The sequence below is a fragment of the Macadamia integrifolia genome, chromosome 4, assembly GCF_013358625.1.
Source record: "Macadamia integrifolia cultivar HAES 741 chromosome 4, SCU_Mint_v3, whole genome shotgun sequence".
In the NCBI taxonomy this organism is placed as follows: domain Eukaryota; kingdom Viridiplantae; phylum Streptophyta; class Magnoliopsida; order Proteales; family Proteaceae; genus Macadamia; species Macadamia integrifolia.
This window is the reverse complement of record NC_056560.1, coordinates 5,496,395-5,513,657: the sequence shown is the minus strand read 5'-3', so window position 1 is coordinate 5,513,657 and position 17,263 is coordinate 5,496,395. Positions and strand designations below refer to the sequence as shown.

At 39.6% G+C, this 17,263-nt stretch overlaps 2 protein-coding genes and 1 pseudogene across 2 annotated transcripts in view; all 3 read left to right on the top strand.

The window, feature by feature from the left end:
* Positions 1–8,715, top strand: part of LOC122077216 (probable UDP-N-acetylglucosamine--peptide N-acetylglucosaminyltransferase SPINDLY) — a 9,416-nt gene extending 701 nt beyond the window's left edge. The window contains exons 2-11 of the mRNA XM_042643085.1: positions 83–302; positions 830–922; positions 1,001–1,102; positions 1,234–1,401; positions 1,543–1,631; positions 2,542–2,663; positions 2,866–3,047; positions 3,471–3,755; positions 7,961–8,108; positions 8,196–8,715. Coding sequence (XP_042499019.1) covers positions 83–302; positions 830–922; positions 1,001–1,102; positions 1,234–1,401; positions 1,543–1,631; positions 2,542–2,663; positions 2,866–3,047; positions 3,471–3,755; positions 7,961–8,108; positions 8,196–8,569 — 1,783 coding nt within the window. The 3' untranslated portion in view covers positions 8,570–8,715. The remainder of the gene's footprint in view (positions 1–82; positions 303–829; positions 923–1,000; positions 1,103–1,233; positions 1,402–1,542; positions 1,632–2,541; positions 2,664–2,865; positions 3,048–3,470; positions 3,756–7,960; positions 8,109–8,195) is intronic.
* A 420-nt stretch (positions 8,716–9,135) lies between these two features.
* Positions 9,136–10,124, top strand: LOC122076448 (annotated as a pseudogene).
* Positions 10,125–12,022: 1,898 nt separating this feature from the next.
* Positions 12,023–14,718, top strand: LOC122075890 (zinc finger protein CONSTANS-LIKE 6-like). Its single transcript, XM_042641103.1, has 3 exons — positions 12,023–12,924; positions 13,978–14,205; positions 14,303–14,718. The coding sequence occupies exons 1-3, from the start codon at positions 12,241–12,243 to the stop codon at positions 14,324–14,326; spliced, it is 936 nt and encodes a 311-aa protein (XP_042497037.1). The 5' UTR covers positions 12,023–12,240; the 3' UTR covers positions 14,327–14,718.
* The last annotated feature ends 2,545 nt before the right edge of the window (positions 14,719–17,263 follow it).

The following is a 17,263-nucleotide window of genomic DNA, read 5'->3' as shown; positions in this document are numbered from 1 at the left end:
AAAAAAAAAAAAAAGAGGAAGGGTCTTTTAGTTTCATTTCCCCCCCGTATCTCAGTTATTTATATTAAAAAACATTGAGCAGGAGCACTAATGACGAAAATTGTGGAGAGAGAAGTACTGCAACCTGTAAAGACACTGATGCTACCGAAGGAGACTGTAGACGGTTAAACAAATTGGCAAAATGTCGGTCAAGAATTAACAAGGGAGATGGCCCTCCTGAATATGGGCCTGATACAGATGCTGATCACCAGTGCCAAGGTGTTCCCTCGTCCCGTGAAGAGAAAGTTAGCAGCCTCAAAACTGTGGGTTTCCTTCTCACCAATGTTTGATTCTTTCTTTCCCTCTTTCTACATTTCCTTTTGGTTTGTTTTGCTGGTTTCGTAGTTCATGATATGGACTTATCAACAATGTTTGTTTCTTTCTTTACCCTCATTCTACCTTTCCTTTTGGCTTTGATTTTTTTCTTTCCCTCTTTGTATATTTTCTTTTGGCTTGTTTTACCAGTTTCGTAGCTCAGGAGTCATGATCTCAACTTCCTGCTCCATCATATGTAGATTGGCACCAATCTTCTATTTAACCAACATTGCTGCTATCCCTAGTTTGGAACCTTATTGTTGTTATCTATGGGGTTATAATACAAATTATCTAATTTTCCTGGAGGGTGATTCACTTTGTCAAGTTCTGCATTTTTCTTAGTCAAATTATGGAAAGACAAAAGATAGCTAAAAAGTGTTCATAAGTTTGTGTGTCTTACTTCATATGCAGCTTCTTACTTTAATTTTCTATTATTTTGTTTTATATAATTTATCAACTTGGTGCATGCTTGTAGGGTTTGGTACATGTTGCTAGGAAAATGCCTAAGAATGCCCATGCTCAGTTTATACTTGGTCTTATGTATCAGAGATTGGGTCAGCCGCAGAAGGTAAATAATTTCATATGGAGTATTTGTTTTGTTTTTGTCTTTGTTGCAGATCTTTTGACTCCTGGAAATCTATTCTAGGCAGTTTTGGCATATGAAAAGGCAGAAGAGATTTTACTCCGGTCTGAAGAGGAGATTGACAGGCCTGAGTTTCTTTCATTGGTGCAGATTCACCATGCACAGGTGCACTACTTTTTGTTTTGTAACTTCTTTGTTGGTTGGCTGTCAGCTTTCTTTTATTTCCAGTTATGAATAATAGCATGCATCATTTTGATGTTCGCCAATCCTTCGTATCTGCTCTATCACCTTTGTAGTGCCTTATGCTAGGAAGTACAGGAGATAATGGTTCAGATAAAGAGCTTGCCCCTGAAGAACTTGAAGAAATTCTTTTGAAGCTGAAAGAGTCGGTGGAATCAGATGTTAGGCAAGCAGCCGTCTGGAACACACTTGGATTGATACTTCTTAGAACTGGCCGCCTACAGGTAGAAGTGCCTTGAATTTTCTTGCCACTAGTCCCCCCTCCCTTTTCAGTCATCTCCTCTATTGCCTAATTTGCAAAGCATAATTGAAGCAGTTTCTTTGATATTCCTGTCCTCTGATGTGGGCAACTGGGCTTCCTACAGAGTGCTATTTCAGTTCTATCATCCCTATTGTCAGTCACCCCAGACCACTTGGATTCACTTGCAAATCTTGGGATCATGTACCTTCAAAGGTAGTAATAATGTGTTAGTATCTTTCTGTTCTCTTCTTTCATTCTGGCGTTTTTCCTTTTGGATAAATTTTGGTGGCCTTTCTGAGTTGAATTTCAAGATTGAAGGGAAAAGTTGAGGATAGGTCATGGGATTTTAGTTGACATGAGAAACAGTAGGGTGTTAGAGCTGGTCAGTTGGTAGATTTTCAGTCTAAAATAGCTCATCTGAATTTCCAACCAGTGAAATAGAGGTTTCATTATGGAAATTATGGTTTAACCATGGTTTAATACAGGTGTTAAACTTTACTGTACCAAAATTTCGAACATACATGCTCTATATTGTATTTCTGGGTTTTTGTTGTCCCTAAATTTACTATGGTCTGGAACAATGTTTTGATTCTACCCAAAAAAAAAAAGGTTTTTGATACTTGATTAAGGTTTTATTGAATTTTTAAAAATCATGGAGGTTTTCTCCTCTGAATCGCTGGAGAAAACTAAGAAATGGATGAGTCTTGAAAGGGTAGGATTTTGGATTTCGAAGTTTTCTGGGCTTGTATTTGATCAAGAAGATAATCAAGAGTGAATCTAGTTTCTGGAAGTGAAATTCTTAACGAAGCAGCAACAAACAGTAGCAGAATTTTAAAAGAGAAGTAAATCAAGAGACAAACTTCTTAGTACTTTATAGAATTTAATCTGGTCTTCAAATCCATTAGAGCTTTATTAATATTCAACCATCCATAATATGCAGCAGAATTTCAAATGCAATATAGAATTAATAAAAATATCATGGATGTATATTAATATGCTATTTAATTCTAGGTTGAATGTTGATTCAGTGTTGTTATCTTGAATGACTTCTATGTTGGACAAGGAAAATATTTATGTTATTAAGCTAATGCTATGAACTATAACTAACTGATGCTTTTTCCAGTGGTAATTTGGAGCTCTCAACAAAATGCTTCCAAGATTTGATCTTAAAAGATCAGAACCATCCTGCTGCTTTAATCAATTATGCAGCTCTTCTTTTGAGTAAATATGGTTCAGTTATTGCAGGTATGAGGTTGATGGACCTGATTCCATTTTCTTTTCTTGCTCTAAGCCAATTATTATTTTTAAACATAAATTGGATACTTTAGTTGTATGAAATGACGGTGGGAACATAATTTTATTTTGTGACATTTTTCTTGGTTCCTGAAATCTACCATGTACCATGAGGGAAGCGTGCTTAACCAAATGTGTGCTTCTAAATTTTTAGGTGCTGGCGCAAATGGTGGAGAACGAGCTTCTGTGCAAGAAGTTGTGGCTGCAAATGTTGCAAAGGAGTGTTTGTCAGCTGCAGTGAAAGCAGATCCTAGAGCTGCGCATGCATGGGTGAATCTTGCAAACGCATACTACATGTGTGGTGATCATCGAAGTGCTGCCAAATGCTTGGAGAAGGTAGTACTGTTAACCTTATTTATAGATGTGTTCATTCTGAGTTCTTTAATTCTTTTTTGTACTATCCTTCTCACATGTGGCTTCCAGCAATGCTAATATGTCATGTTGACAGACATATAATGGAAAATGAGTTGTCCTCATTTCTTAGTTCACTAATTGTACCCAGTGCTGTTGCTTTTAATTGAAATGCACTTTAATTTATAACCAGAGTATAATATCATACTGACAGGTTCTTACATCAAGTGTGGTGTGCTAGTTTTTATCCCATGGATGATCTATATACAAATGATTGAGTTCCTGAAACTCGTTGAGCTTTTTTTCCTCCTTTTTGCCCCCTTCCCCCTCTTTATATTGGTACTATTTCTTTGTTGATGTCATTTAATCTCATAAGTGGTTCACCTGTGGCATGATTCTTTTCTGCAGGCAGCAAAACTGGATCCCAATTGCATGTCTACTAGATATGCTGTTGCACTTCACAGGATCAAGGATGCAGAAAGGTCTCAAGATCCCACGGAACAACTATTGTGGGCTGCAAATGAAATTGCTTCAATAATTAGAGATGGGGACTCCTCGGTTGTTGAGCTTCGGATAGCATGGGCAGGGCTAGCCTTGGTTCACAAGGCTCAACATGAGATTGCAGCAGCATTTGAAACTGGACAGAAGGATTTGACTGATGTGGAAGAGCGAGCTCTTTACACTTTAAAGCAGGTGGGTTTCTGTACTGTGTGATGTTTTGGTGTGGTTAAAGTTAGGTTATAAATATTAATAAGTGGGCAAGTGCTCTAACTCTGTGTTTACTGTGATGAGGATTACTAGGCTGAAAAGACAAAACTAGCAAACCCATGAAAACCAGAATCGCAGTGAACCAGAAACCGACACCATATGACAGAAAATTGATGGAGCTATAATTCTCAATTCTCCAAAACCAATGGGACTGAAACTAAGGTCCAATCGAGGACCTAATTGGTGGATTATGTGTCTAAAATATCAAAGCTAGTTAGACAGTTAGATTATGTAAAACAGACATCGACATAAATTAGAAACTGAGGAAAACCAAAATTTATTTACTTATTAGAATAACCGTAACTCACAGACTACTAGTAGGGATGCCTATCAACTTCTAATCAGAGGTAGTTGGGTTTAGAAGAGAAGACAACATCAAAATTTGGAGTCCATCAAGACACAAAATTCCTGCAATCAGAGTAGAGAGAAGCAGGAGGAGCAAGACAGAAAACTTAAAGGAACATGCAGAAAATTATTCGAAGAATACTAGCAATGATAGATAAGAAAGTAAACACAAAAACCAAGTCAGAAATCACCCATGAAGAGCCCATGGTAGAAATAACTGCTGGAATATCTGTTGAACAGTAAGGGAAGAAGAAAGAGAAGAAGGGAGGAAGAAGGATATGGCTTGGACTTCACCACCAAAGCCTAGGTAAGGCCTCACCACCCACCAACCAAGGATTCACCACCTTGGGTTGCCACTTGATTCACTACGAGGGCTGTGACTGTTCACCGCAGTGCACACACTCACATAGAGCTAGTTTTCGAAAACATCAAATCTGTGGGCTACTCACATGGAGCTAGTTTTCAAAAACATCAAATTTGTGGGCTAGTGTTCCCTTTGCTCTTTATTTATAATAACCACTGGACTGATTACAAGAATAAAAACTCTCCTTGCTACTTGGCTGCCAAACACTAAAAAGAAATCCCTCTAGAAAGGATCCTTAGTTATACAAGGAAAATAGAAACTAGGATGGAATCCTTCTAGAGGATCCATTGCTAGGGCTGGTGAGGGAAGGGAATAAATCCCTTAGATGTCTCAGAGTTGCAGGGGAGAGAGAGGAATCACACCAAAGAAAGGGGTGATGGAGAATAGAAATTGCTCACGCCAGCCCATAGGCTCACTAAGACAAACTTAATTTATTCCATCTTCATTTTGTCCTCAATTGTGGGTTAAACATGTATTATATAAATCAACTCCAAATAGGAAACTAACTCAATTTAAGAAAACTAAAATACTCCTATGTATCCTACTTGAAATAAAAGATGAAGTAATATTCCCAAATAAATAAAACTTCTTAAAATCCTACTAGACCAAAGACTCGAAATATGGATCCGGCTCATCTTTGTTTGGATACCCAGATGGGTTTGGATCGGCCCATGGGTGTGCACCTGCATCACTAAGCAACTCATTACATGGAATTAGAAAATAAGAAAATAGAAACTAACTACTTAATCCCGTATTGGCCTTAAATATTTAATATTTGGGCTTATAGAATGGGCCCATCACAATAGAAAACTCAAAATTACTTAGCCCATGGCTCATATAACCCTATTGGGAACTTAAATTTGGCCTAACTTATTGAACCGTCGGTTCAACTTTGCCCAAAAAATTGAGCCAAACCCAAATCCGAAAATTCTTCTTCCAAGGGATATGAATTGCATCACTCTGACAGAACCATATACCGGTTGTGGAAAATCAGCCATATTTATACTTACATTGGGTGCTATCATGTGATTTGGTAAATGCTTGTTTAATGTTTTATACCATTTATACTACCTGACAACATCATGCAATCTAGGGAATAGATTTTTTTATCTATTGATTTTGGTTCAATGAAATTGGTTGGTTGGTTGGTGGGTGCGTGGGTGGGTGGGGTGGGGGCCCATATCGTGCAGTACATGAGAGGGATGGAGGCATATGTTGCACAAGGTGCAGTGACTGGCAAAAGACTTTACCTGCTGAACCAGCTGAAACCTTCACTCGTGCCTTTTATTTAATGATTAATTTATATTACTAATTATTAATTTATATTTTATTTTACTGAGTGATATTCTTCTGAGTTTTTAAATTTCAGATATGGGAAGGGATCTATGTTATATAATGGAATCTTACACACTAGCACTTTTCAATTACTGGATGAAGGGGAAAAAAAATCTAAACCATTTAATCCTCAGCCACATCACTCTCTCCCCTTTCTCCTTTCCCAAGCAAAGTCTTCCTTCGACTGCAACTAAGTAATGACGCAGATCATATAAGTTATATGGCTACCATGCTTCTCTGCTGTTGCTTCTCTCTGCGGCTGCAATGGTTTTGGCCTGGAGGCTTTGATGCCTTCGCCTTTGATTTGAGACAGGAGCTGGGGTTTCATTGCCAATGTCCACTGCCATTCTCTCATTTTTTCTTTCTTTGCTCTCTTAAGCATTAGATTGTGAGATGCTGCGTTCCCTTTTGGCTGCTGTGATCGTGTTTCGTTTCTTGGTTTTATGTCCATTGGATCTAAGTCCCATAGTTGCGGTCTTCCAGAAGAAGGAAAAGAAATTAGGAAGAAGGAAGGGCAGTTGTCAAGTCAAATTGAACCAGATGATTTTTTTTTTTTTAGTTTTAAATAGAATCTGTTTACTGTGAGGAGGAAAACCAAACCGCATAAGGAAGAAGGGAATAATTTTTGCACTTTAATTTTTTCACTCTAGGGTTGGGTTGTTTTCCCCCCTCCATCTTCCTCATTGTCTATTGTAATTGACGGTTCGTAATCAGTGTAGCAGTAGTGTGCATCTCTAGGGAACCGATTTGAGATGGCTCCTTCATGCGTTTCCTGTTTCACTCAACTTTCAAGGGAGGGGGCGGACGCAGGGGTTGTGAAGGGGGGGGGGTAGTTGCAAAGGTGGATGGGGTCGGGGAAGGTGGGGATTTGCAGGGGAGGGATGGGGACAGGGGGAGGGAGATGCTGGGGGTGGGGGAGTGGAGAAGGAAATGGGGAGGGCGAGGGGAGCCGAAGCTATAGCCACAGAGAGACACCACTGCAGCAGTGGTGGTGGGTGGGTGAATGCAAGGATAGTGGGAACAAACGATTGAGATGCCTTTCGTCTCATCTGATGGTCAATAAGGTGCTAGCATGTGAGATTTCATTACACCTCACTTGTGTGTACATCCTTTCCCTTCAATTATATAGGATTATTTTTTAATGAATTTAGTTTTTAAATTTTTGTTCATTTTTGTTTAATATTTTTCTTTCTATTGTGATGAATAAGGTGTGCGCGCGCGCATTCATTTAGATCTTTACCAAATTTTGGCCCTTCTTATTTATCACTTGCAGTTTTTTATTTAAGGATTCTTTTGCTCACTCGCAAACAAAAAGAAAAGAACCATTTGGATTTTATGTTTATCTCTTTTTTTTCTTTCTCAATAGAATCCCACTCTTCCTCGTGTTCTTTTACTGAATTTCATCATTATTGTTACAAGTTTATGGTTAAAACTACGTAGATTACCTGCTTGCTTTTCATTCTTAAGAACTGTAATCTTTGGTTTTGGGTTGTGTTTTGGAAGATACGTAGTCCATCAAATCACAAATTGTTGACCCATCACCCATGAGGGAACTTGTGGCTCCGACAAATTTGTGACCCCCTACATAAAGCTTTTGGTTCTCCTTCAGTTAGCAAACTTAATTTTTATTTTACACACACACACATACATACATATATATATATATATATATTGGGGGGTGGGTGGTAAAGTCATTTGACTATTAATTGTACTAATTAGGATGGATGGTTTAAGGCCTTTTTTTTTTTACTTTCTTATTTGCCTTTGTATGATCTACCCTGGTTGATGGAGGTTTAAATTTCTCCTGTTTGCTTGCTGAACTAGCAGATATGCCCTGTCCTTTTACTCTTGCTTGCACAACCAATTATGATCACTCTACCCTCAGGAAGGACTTGGAGAAAGATAGCTTCTTTTGAGTTCTGATGTCTTGTATCCCATTCACCATCTAAACGTCTTTGTCACTATCTTGGAAAGAAAGGAAAAAGGAAAGGGCTTTTAGCTTTGAACCTTGGTAGATAAGGTTGCTGAGTGATTTAAGTACTGTAGATTTGTTTTATATATGTATATTTATACCTATTTAAAACAGGCTATAGAGGAGGACCCGGATGATGCTATGCAGTGGCACCAACTCGGCCTTCACAATCTTTGCACTCTGCAGTTCATGACATCGCAGAAGTACCTAAAAGCTGCCATTGCCCGCTGCAAGGACTGCAGCTATGCTTGGTCAAATCTTGGTACTGTCAACAAATCCTCTCTCTCTCTCATCCCAACTTATTTATCCAATTGTTCTGCATTTAATTCCTGCTGGTTTGTATCTTCAGGGATCTCGTTGCAGCTATCGGAAGATCCATCACAGGCTGAAGAAGTATATAAGCACGCTTTATCATTGGCTGCTCCTCACCAGGCACATGCTACATTTTCCAACCTTGGAAATCTGTATAGGCAGCAAAAACGATACGAACATGCAAAAGCAATGCTTGCTAAGTCGCTTGAACTCTATCCTGGGTATGCCCCTGCATACAACAATCTAGGTCTTGTGTTTGTTGCAGAGGGTCGGTGGGAGGATGCTAAGATCTGTTTTGAGAAGGCTCTCCAGTCAGATTCACTGTTAGATGCAGCCAAGTCAAATATTATGAAGGCGGAGGCAATGTCTAGAGTATGTACAGCTTTTTCAGCATCTAATTCATTACACTAGGGTCGCAATGGCTGAAGTTAAGAGACTATTGTAGATGGTAGAATTAGAAAGCCTAAAGTTGTATATTCATTGATTTACATGAAATCAAGAAGCATTCATTATATATGTCTATATCTATACTAGCCCTCAGACATGATTTCTGCCTCTGTTTGTCACCCTATTCTTGGTTTTCTTACTTGCCAATTTTACTAACTTAAGGGTGCAGAGCAACGGCTACATGTCTTTTGATCATCTGAGATGGGACATGGCATTATTGCTCAATCCTTTGTAGGTCGGTCAATCTGATTTCAATTTATCAGGAAGCTCAGAGCCATAGATACATTGACATCCATCGGATCATCTCACCCGTCCTTGTGATCTATTATTTTTGATAGAAGACCTATCCGACGATGCCAGTTGTGCAGTTCTGTGTGATAAGGTTTATATTGTTATCTCATGTAAATGATTTCTTCAAGATTGAATGATGATGGAAGAAACATTGTTAGGGGCTATACTTGAGGGTCTCCTCGTGCAATCCATTTCGTGGTAGGGAGGTGATAAGAAAGGGTGTGGTGGGAATATGAGGCTTATATCACTCAGTCACACCATCTGGATAAGAAAAGAATCTAGAAGATATAATCCCATTGGATACCTCCACCCTTTCTTTGGCAGCTATATTCCCAGAAGAGCCCTAACAAACCAGCCGGCCAGCCAGTTTGAAGGACACCAAATAAGCACCACACAACAATAGCCTGAGGTATCAATGGCAGCAACGGTTGCTACAATGGCAATGCTCAATGCCAAGTGCTTGAGCATCAACTCGCCCAACAACCTTAACCCTTCCAAGCCATCCATTAATAAACCCATCTCCCTCCTTTCTCTCCAGAATCTCCCCAAAGGCTTGACCATATCCAAAGCTACCAATGACAATTCTAACCTATCATCTCCATTAGCAGGAACTGCTATTGCTGGTGCAATCTTTTCCACCTTTGAGTTCTTGTGATCCGGCTTTAGCTGCACAACAGATTGCAGAGATTGCAGAGGGCGACAACCGTGGCCTCGCTCTCTTACTACCCATATTTCCTGCAATTGCTTGGGTTCTCTTCAACATCTTACAACCAGCTCTCAACCAAATTAACCAGATGCGAAGCTCGAGAGGAATAATCGTAGGACTTGGGTTTGGTGGTGGGTTGGCTGCATCAAGCTTTTTGTCTACACCCGGCGCATCAGCGAGTGAAATCGCCATGGTAGCTGATGCCTCGAGTGATAACCATGGATTACTTCTGTTGTTTGTTGTTGCTCCGGCTATCTTTTGGGTGCTCTATAATATTCTTCAACCCGCTTTGAACCAGATGAACAAAATGAGGTCGTAGCACCTTGGGCTGTGCATCCATGTCTTGGGCTGTGAGTTCCCGGTCCTTGGATCTGTGCAGTGCGTGTTACAGACGAACCCAATCCGGGGGTGGGTGAATCTTTTTATGAGAAGGATTTGTGTGTAATATAGCCCACGGTAGTTATATGTTTTAAGTTTCTTACATCTATCTATTATCATCTCTCTCATGTTTACATTGGCTTCTAAGATGAGTATAACTTGGGGAGGACAACGAGATGCTCTGATACTGTTAGATCAAACACCAAGAAACACGAATAAAGAGAGACAATAGATCCGTACGACACAGAGATTTAACGAGGTTCACACACCAGGGTGGTGTGCTACGTCCTCGGACGAAGAAGAAGATGATTCACTATGTAGAAGAAGGATTACAATCTAGCAGCGGCGATGAAGAACTCGCCCTGAAACCCTACTTCGTGAAAACCCTAGAATACAATGACTCTCAACAAGCAACAGTACATTATATATATATACTCCAAATAGCGGTTCGACCCATCGGGTCACGGTCGATCCGGTCGAACCATACCGCGGGGGCTACGCCCCCGCACCCCCATACGAGATCAGTGATGGGCTCCGGGCTATCGGCCCAAGCCCTCTACTTCCATCACAGATCTCAGAAAAATTCCCATTTTGGTCGCCACCAAAATATGTCGGATCGGGTCAATCTTCAAAACGGGTCAAGAATTCGAGACAAACTTAACAGATACCATAATCAAGAAAAAAGAAAATCCCCAAACTCGGATCAACTATGACACTATACAAAACACAAGCCACATATTAGTTGTGAGTCGTGACTCAGTTAGTGTGCCCATATCATAGACAGTCATTTGAGTTTTAAATATGGTTTTAGGTATTGATATTGTATTAGTTGTATTGGTTGATATGTATCAATGTAAGTGATACGATACCAATAGAAGTTGGTGATATTCTATATTCTCGGAGGGTAAAATGATCCAAAAACCTGTGGTATCAGTACTTTTGGGGGATAAAATGGTTTTGTATATCTGATACAATTGATCTATATCAGTTTTGGTGAGATCGATATATATATATATATATATTATTTTAATTTTTTCCCCCTTCCTATGATAAAAATATTTATTGGAATTACACCTAGGTTTTTAAACTCGGAATGAAATATGGAATCAATTTCCATTGACCTCAAGTCAAATCATCCCATAATCAGTGAGGAGTTCATCGGACTAGGCGGACCACCCTAACCTGGCCTGGCTTAACTTGGTCGAACTTGAAATACATAGAATCAGGTACAGTTAGAATTGACCCCAATTGATTGCAAGTGAAGTCAGTCGATTCCAATCCATGATTTAAAGGGTGCCTGTCTTTTTTTCCCAAAACAAATTTAAAAGTCATTATAATTTTCTTAGGAAAAGGTTCTCTGAGCCAATAGGAGGGTACACTGTCACCTCTCTCTCTCTCTCTCTCTCTCTCTCTCTCTCTCTCTCTCTCTCTCTCTCTCTCTCTCTCTCTCTCTCTCTCTCGGGAATTCATCTCAACCACAACCAAATTTGGATAATGATCGTTTGAGATCAGACAAATAGATTTACCCCTTTTTTTAAAAAAAATAAAGAAAAATATTTTTTGCCCCTTTTTACAAGTATGGATCATATTTTTTTTTTATCCTTAGATTTTACCAGTGGATCGATATCAAATTGATCTCATTCAACACCGATTCGATCCAGTGAGTCTGACAAGTCCGATCCGATTTTTTGAAACTATATTACACACGAACACTTCTCACTTTCTCACACACTCAACCTACTTTAAAAGAATGCGTACCAAACGCAACCTAAAACACTTCCGCACGAAAGCAATTTTGCCAAACGCGAGCTTAAGGAATGCCGTACGTGGAGGGGAGTTGGTGTTGTGGGTTGGGACTTGGGACTAACCACGAAAAAGACCTCTTTCTACAGTGAACATAGCACAAACGAAATCCGGATAACAACACAATCCACAAGTTAACCCAATCTCATAACACCACGTGTTTAGAAACAGCCACGTCATCCGGATTATCTCTTGTCTTCCCCCTACGACCTTTCCCCTGACCTGTGGTCTACCTGTTGTCCCCTGTCCACTGTCCACTGTCCACTGTCCTAAAAGACGCTTTTTTCCTTCTACCCTTTTTCACTTTTCTCTGCAACAAATGTGAGCAGCAACGCCAGCAAAAACACCCGCACCACTGTTCGACGGACACGAAGTAAGGACGGAAGGAAGAAGGAGAAGGTAATCCTTCGTTCCCATCAGCTCGTTAAACCAGAATCAGAAGGCCCAGACGACGGAAATGAATCCAGACCAAGAGCTAGAGGAGCATCAGCAGCTAAACCTGTTTCCACTACACCCAGAGAATCTGTTCGAAGAGAGAGACGTTCAGGACGACAACGTGTCTTACTTATTCAATGCCGACGGTGGAGTCAGCTTGAACGGCCTCCTTGGAGTTACAGGTCGAGTAGTATTGCCTCCATCGGAGGAGGAGGAGGAGGAGGAGGAGGAGGAAGGGGAGGAAGAGGAGATGGGGGAGGAGAGAGAGGATTCGTTGTCTCCGTCCTTAACAACTTACACCAACACCTTAGGGGGTGGAGGAGGAGGACAGGACAGCGATGAAGTTGGGAGCTCGTTGGCTAAGACGGCCTTAAGGCAGCGTGAGAGGGAAGCGAGTGAGGAGAAATGGGTGATTTACTCGGAAGTTGTTGAGAACAGCAACAACGAAGCCGCCATGAGCATCAGCAGCAGTAGCTGCTGCAACGAGTACTGCAACAATAACAACTCTTCATGGTATCATCATCATCAACAACAACAACAACAACAACAAGAAGGGCATCAAGGGCACCATCAAGGGAATCAAGGACTGTGGTTGAAGCTGGACTATGAGGAGATCTTGAACGCCTGGTCCGACAAAGCCCCTCTTTACATCGAAGGAGAGTCTCCACAGACCGTTCCTGACGTTCTTGATGACTCCCTTTCCAACGTAAGATCTCTTAATTTAACTTATTTTAATTATTCTTCTTCTTCTCTTTTTTCTCACTGCAACTACTTTTTAGTTCTTGATTGCTTAATGCTTGGATCATTATTAGTACTACTAGTATATTATTAAATCCATTCCACAGAATCGATCGAGAGTCCGCAGATCTGAGCTCCCAATCAATCCAATGATTAGAATCTTCTTGAAACATCTGGGTGGGTTGAAACTTGAAACTATAAATTGAAATGAACAGAGAGCATCGCTTTACTGTATAGCCATGAGAGAATCCCTGCATTTTGAATATCGTATTCGATACCTGATAATAAAGATACCCCCAAATATAGACGATTCTCGATTTTTTTTTTTTTTTTTTTTTTTTTTCTACCTAAAAAAATTTGAAGCTTTCTTTGTTAGATCTCTCTGCTAGGGGTCCCGTGATTGGATAAGTAGATATCGTAATCCGTCGTATCCTATCCCCTCTATCCCTTACCCTACGTAACACATCAACGAGTCTAGATCTGGACTCAGCAACTCGGCGGCATCATCATCATCATCATCATCTTTTGGAGAGGAAGACTTTTTTTAGGTGTCAACAACCACTCATAGAGCGACGAAAGGCATATTCGTACTTCATACTTTATAGCTTTCCGATACTTACTCTTCTTCCCCTAATGACATCCACGTTTCATATGAAGATTCGTGGAGAGAAATGAGTTTGTAGTTTTAACTTTTCCCACTTGGCCAGAATCCAGATTGGATGGAGGCGTAGATACTAGCGTAGAGAGAGAAAAATATCGCAATTTCCAGTTCGTTGCGCTTTTCACTTTTTGCTTTTGGACCTTTTCTGGGGCCCCACTTTGGGTCTTTAGCAAAGCGCAAGCTCAGCTGGCATCCAGCTACTACGGAAGTGACGGAAGTGAAAGGGTGCTGGTGGGGTCTCTGGGTTGGGCCTACCTTGGGAAAGGACCCGAGAGGGTTCGGGTTGAGTATGGCCCAGCCGCCCAGGTCACGACGTTTGGACGATTCATTGAAGCTTTGTTACGTGACATGCTTGAGCAGGGATTCGTGGATGGTGGTGGGTTGGGGAGCAACGCAGGGGTACAGAGAGTCCCCGACGTCGGAAGCAGCATGGTCGGGGAGGACCAAGCGGGCATAGAAGGAACGAAGAAGGGACAGAGGCAAGCAAGGGTGCTGAGATACAAGCAGAAGCGACAGAGTAGGCTCTTCTCCAAGCGCATCAGATATGAAGTTCGGAAGCTCAATGCTGAGAAGCGGCCTCGGATGAAGGTCAGTTTCATGCTAACCCACCCAATTCACTCACAACAACTCATCATCTATATATGTGTTACTGATGTGTATGTGAAATCTATCTTTCTCCTTACAGGGTCGATTTGTGAAGAGGAACTGAAGACTCCAAGCTATAAATTATGACTTTATAAGAGAGAAGGCTCATTATGAAGAAGAGTAGAGAACAAAGACTGGGGAGTTAGACTTGGTCTGATCTTCCCAATACGTCCTCTGTAAATAACTTCTCAGCTCATGATCTACAGAAGAACAGGGTTCCTCCCCCTCGGGTGGATCTGCTGCAAAAATTTCTACTGCCATAAAATAACTTTGCATCTCTTTGTCTATGAAATATGAAACTCTGGTGAATCTGTTTATTTCGTCCTGCATTTATTTTCCTTTGATCCATGGTTGTGCATTTGATGTACTTTGCATTTATTGCTAACCCTTACTGGATTAGCCATTAACTTGTGTAGGCCATGGGTATAACCATAATTGATATATATTTTTTCAACCTGTGCGGGAGTTTTAGAGGTATAGTTCTACATCAATAATCTAGACCTTGGATGGGTCTTAAAATATATACACTTTGGGTTATCTTCACCTAACGCATCAAGATTTTAGGTTGGAATTCAAGTAGAATTTTTTACAAGCTTTTCAATTTATTTAACATGGTATCAGAGTCAGGTCAATTTGTTTTTTCATGTGGATGACATTGAAAATCAGGAATCATTATAGTCTTACATTGATTATCTGGTACCTTAGATGTGTCTTAATATATAGTCTTCACTTAATACCCCTAGTGGGTATTTTGTTATTTTTTCACTTTATTTAAAATTGTTATCAAATTTGCCATCACCCATGATCCACCCAAAAGAAATCCACATCTTCAAAGTATTGTTGATATCTTTTCTTTTGGGAAGTGGGTTTTCATGGTCTACAAATTTATTGGTTAACGTTATCAGTAAATGATAATTCAGATGAAGCTAAAATTTTTTGGACAACCAATTACTAATATCTCATCTCATATCAAAGTTTAGATCCAAATGGAGTATGCTAAGGCTGCATTTGTTTTATCATAAAATATATATTTTTTAAAATATTATTGTTCTTTAAATTTTAATTATATTTTTTACTTAAAGAGAGAGATCAGACGAGGAGAGTGGTACAAATAATTCCATCTTAGAAACCCGTGGGACCTTTCCATTGCTTGTCTTCTGGCATCAGAACCTCTCTGGTACGGAGTCACCTTCCACAATCATCTTTGGCACCAACCTTTTTTTTTTTTCTTTGGCTTGAAAGAGGAAAGCTCAAAAGAAGATAACATCAAAGGAAAATTTGAGAAACTAAAATATGATCAGTCTTAATCAATCCCATCAAGAATAGCCAATCTTTCTAAAATAATATTCGGTATCTAACATCACATTAATTATACGAATCATTGAGACTTTTCTTAGGTTGAATTGAATTAAGATATTTTAAAGATAGAACCTCTCTTTTTCTTATCATAAATAATTAGAATTTTCTGTTGTTGTTGCATTCGTCTCTAGCTGATTCTGTCTTCTTCCTTAAATCGTATATTTAACATGGTTTAAGGAGTTTCAAAAAATAAAAATAAAATGGTTTAAGGGATCGGATCCTGGGGCGATCCCATATGGGCTCGGATCCTCTCCAAAAAGCCCAGCAATCATAGAGTGATCTCACGGCTAGGAGGACCCGGACACACGTCTCGAGGTCACCCCAGCTGTGAGATCACTCCATGGTCCATGGGCTGCATGGGCTCTATGGAGATGAATCCTATCAATCTCATATTGGCGGAACAGTACGGATAATGAAGGGTTTAAAAGGTTGAAAAGACATTTTTAAACAGAAAACCAATGGTATTTATGTCCGAAAAGATCAATACAGGCCAATCCAAATTGAGATCAGATCAATATCAACCGAAGTTGATCCTAAGATCAATTCCAATATCTTAAATCATGATATATGTAAGGGAACCCTAAATGTAAGAAATTAAAGATAATTGAGTACAATTTATTGTCACCAAAGCGGTGAACTAAGAAGTTGCAATCTTTCTTATATTGTTTAACAACATTCCCATCTATTCCATCTCTCAATTTGGTCTACATCCTTGAAGTTAGAACACCCATGGATTAGTTTATGTGAATAAACTCACCTGATTTCAGAATTTATTGCCAAATTTTAGAAGAATGTATATCAAAATCATCTTAGTTATGGCATAATGGTGGACCGGCCAAGAAGTAGTTCATGCCAAATTTTAACGAGTGCATGATTAATTTGATGGACAAAGTAGTAGTTTCATTTTTAAAATAAAACATCACCCTCCTTTTCTTGACGTCTCCCTACCATCATGCCATACCACCACTACCCTTTTCCGGACCCACCCCCGCCCCACCCCTGCCACTTCTACCATCATCACCACCCTTTCCAAAAGAAATATAGAGAATTCATGCTAAAAACTTAAACTACAAATAGATTTTTTATTCTTGATTTATTTCATACTCACAGAACGAAAAAAAGAAAAAAGAAAAAGGAAATCAATTTCTTAACCGAAAATCTATTTGGTGTTTCTTCTTTTTTTTATCAAATCAATCCGAAAATGAAATAGATCATATCAAATATGTCTTGAATAAATTAGACTCGGGCCTATCAAAACCGTTTCCAAACTCTTGAGCCTGGCATTGTGTCTGAGCCCAACCCATTCATATATTATATATAAGCCCAAGTGTCAATCGGTTGGTTCAGTCCGATTTTGATCGAGATGACTAGGTTTCAATTTTTTAACTGGCCAACCCGAAGCAAAATTACCAATGAAGTTTCAGATTCAGTCTGGTTTGCTATGATTTATTTTCAGTTTTTTGCTATCCGGTTTGGTCCAATCTGATTTCGATTTTACACTTATACAAGAGGGGATCAATGGTAAAAATCTGGTCTTTTGGATTTTCGATCTTCGACCAACTTACTATCGGTCTGTCTTGGTTTTTATTTGGTTTGATCTTTTTTCGATTTTGATCAATGCATACGGTTAGTCTGATACCAT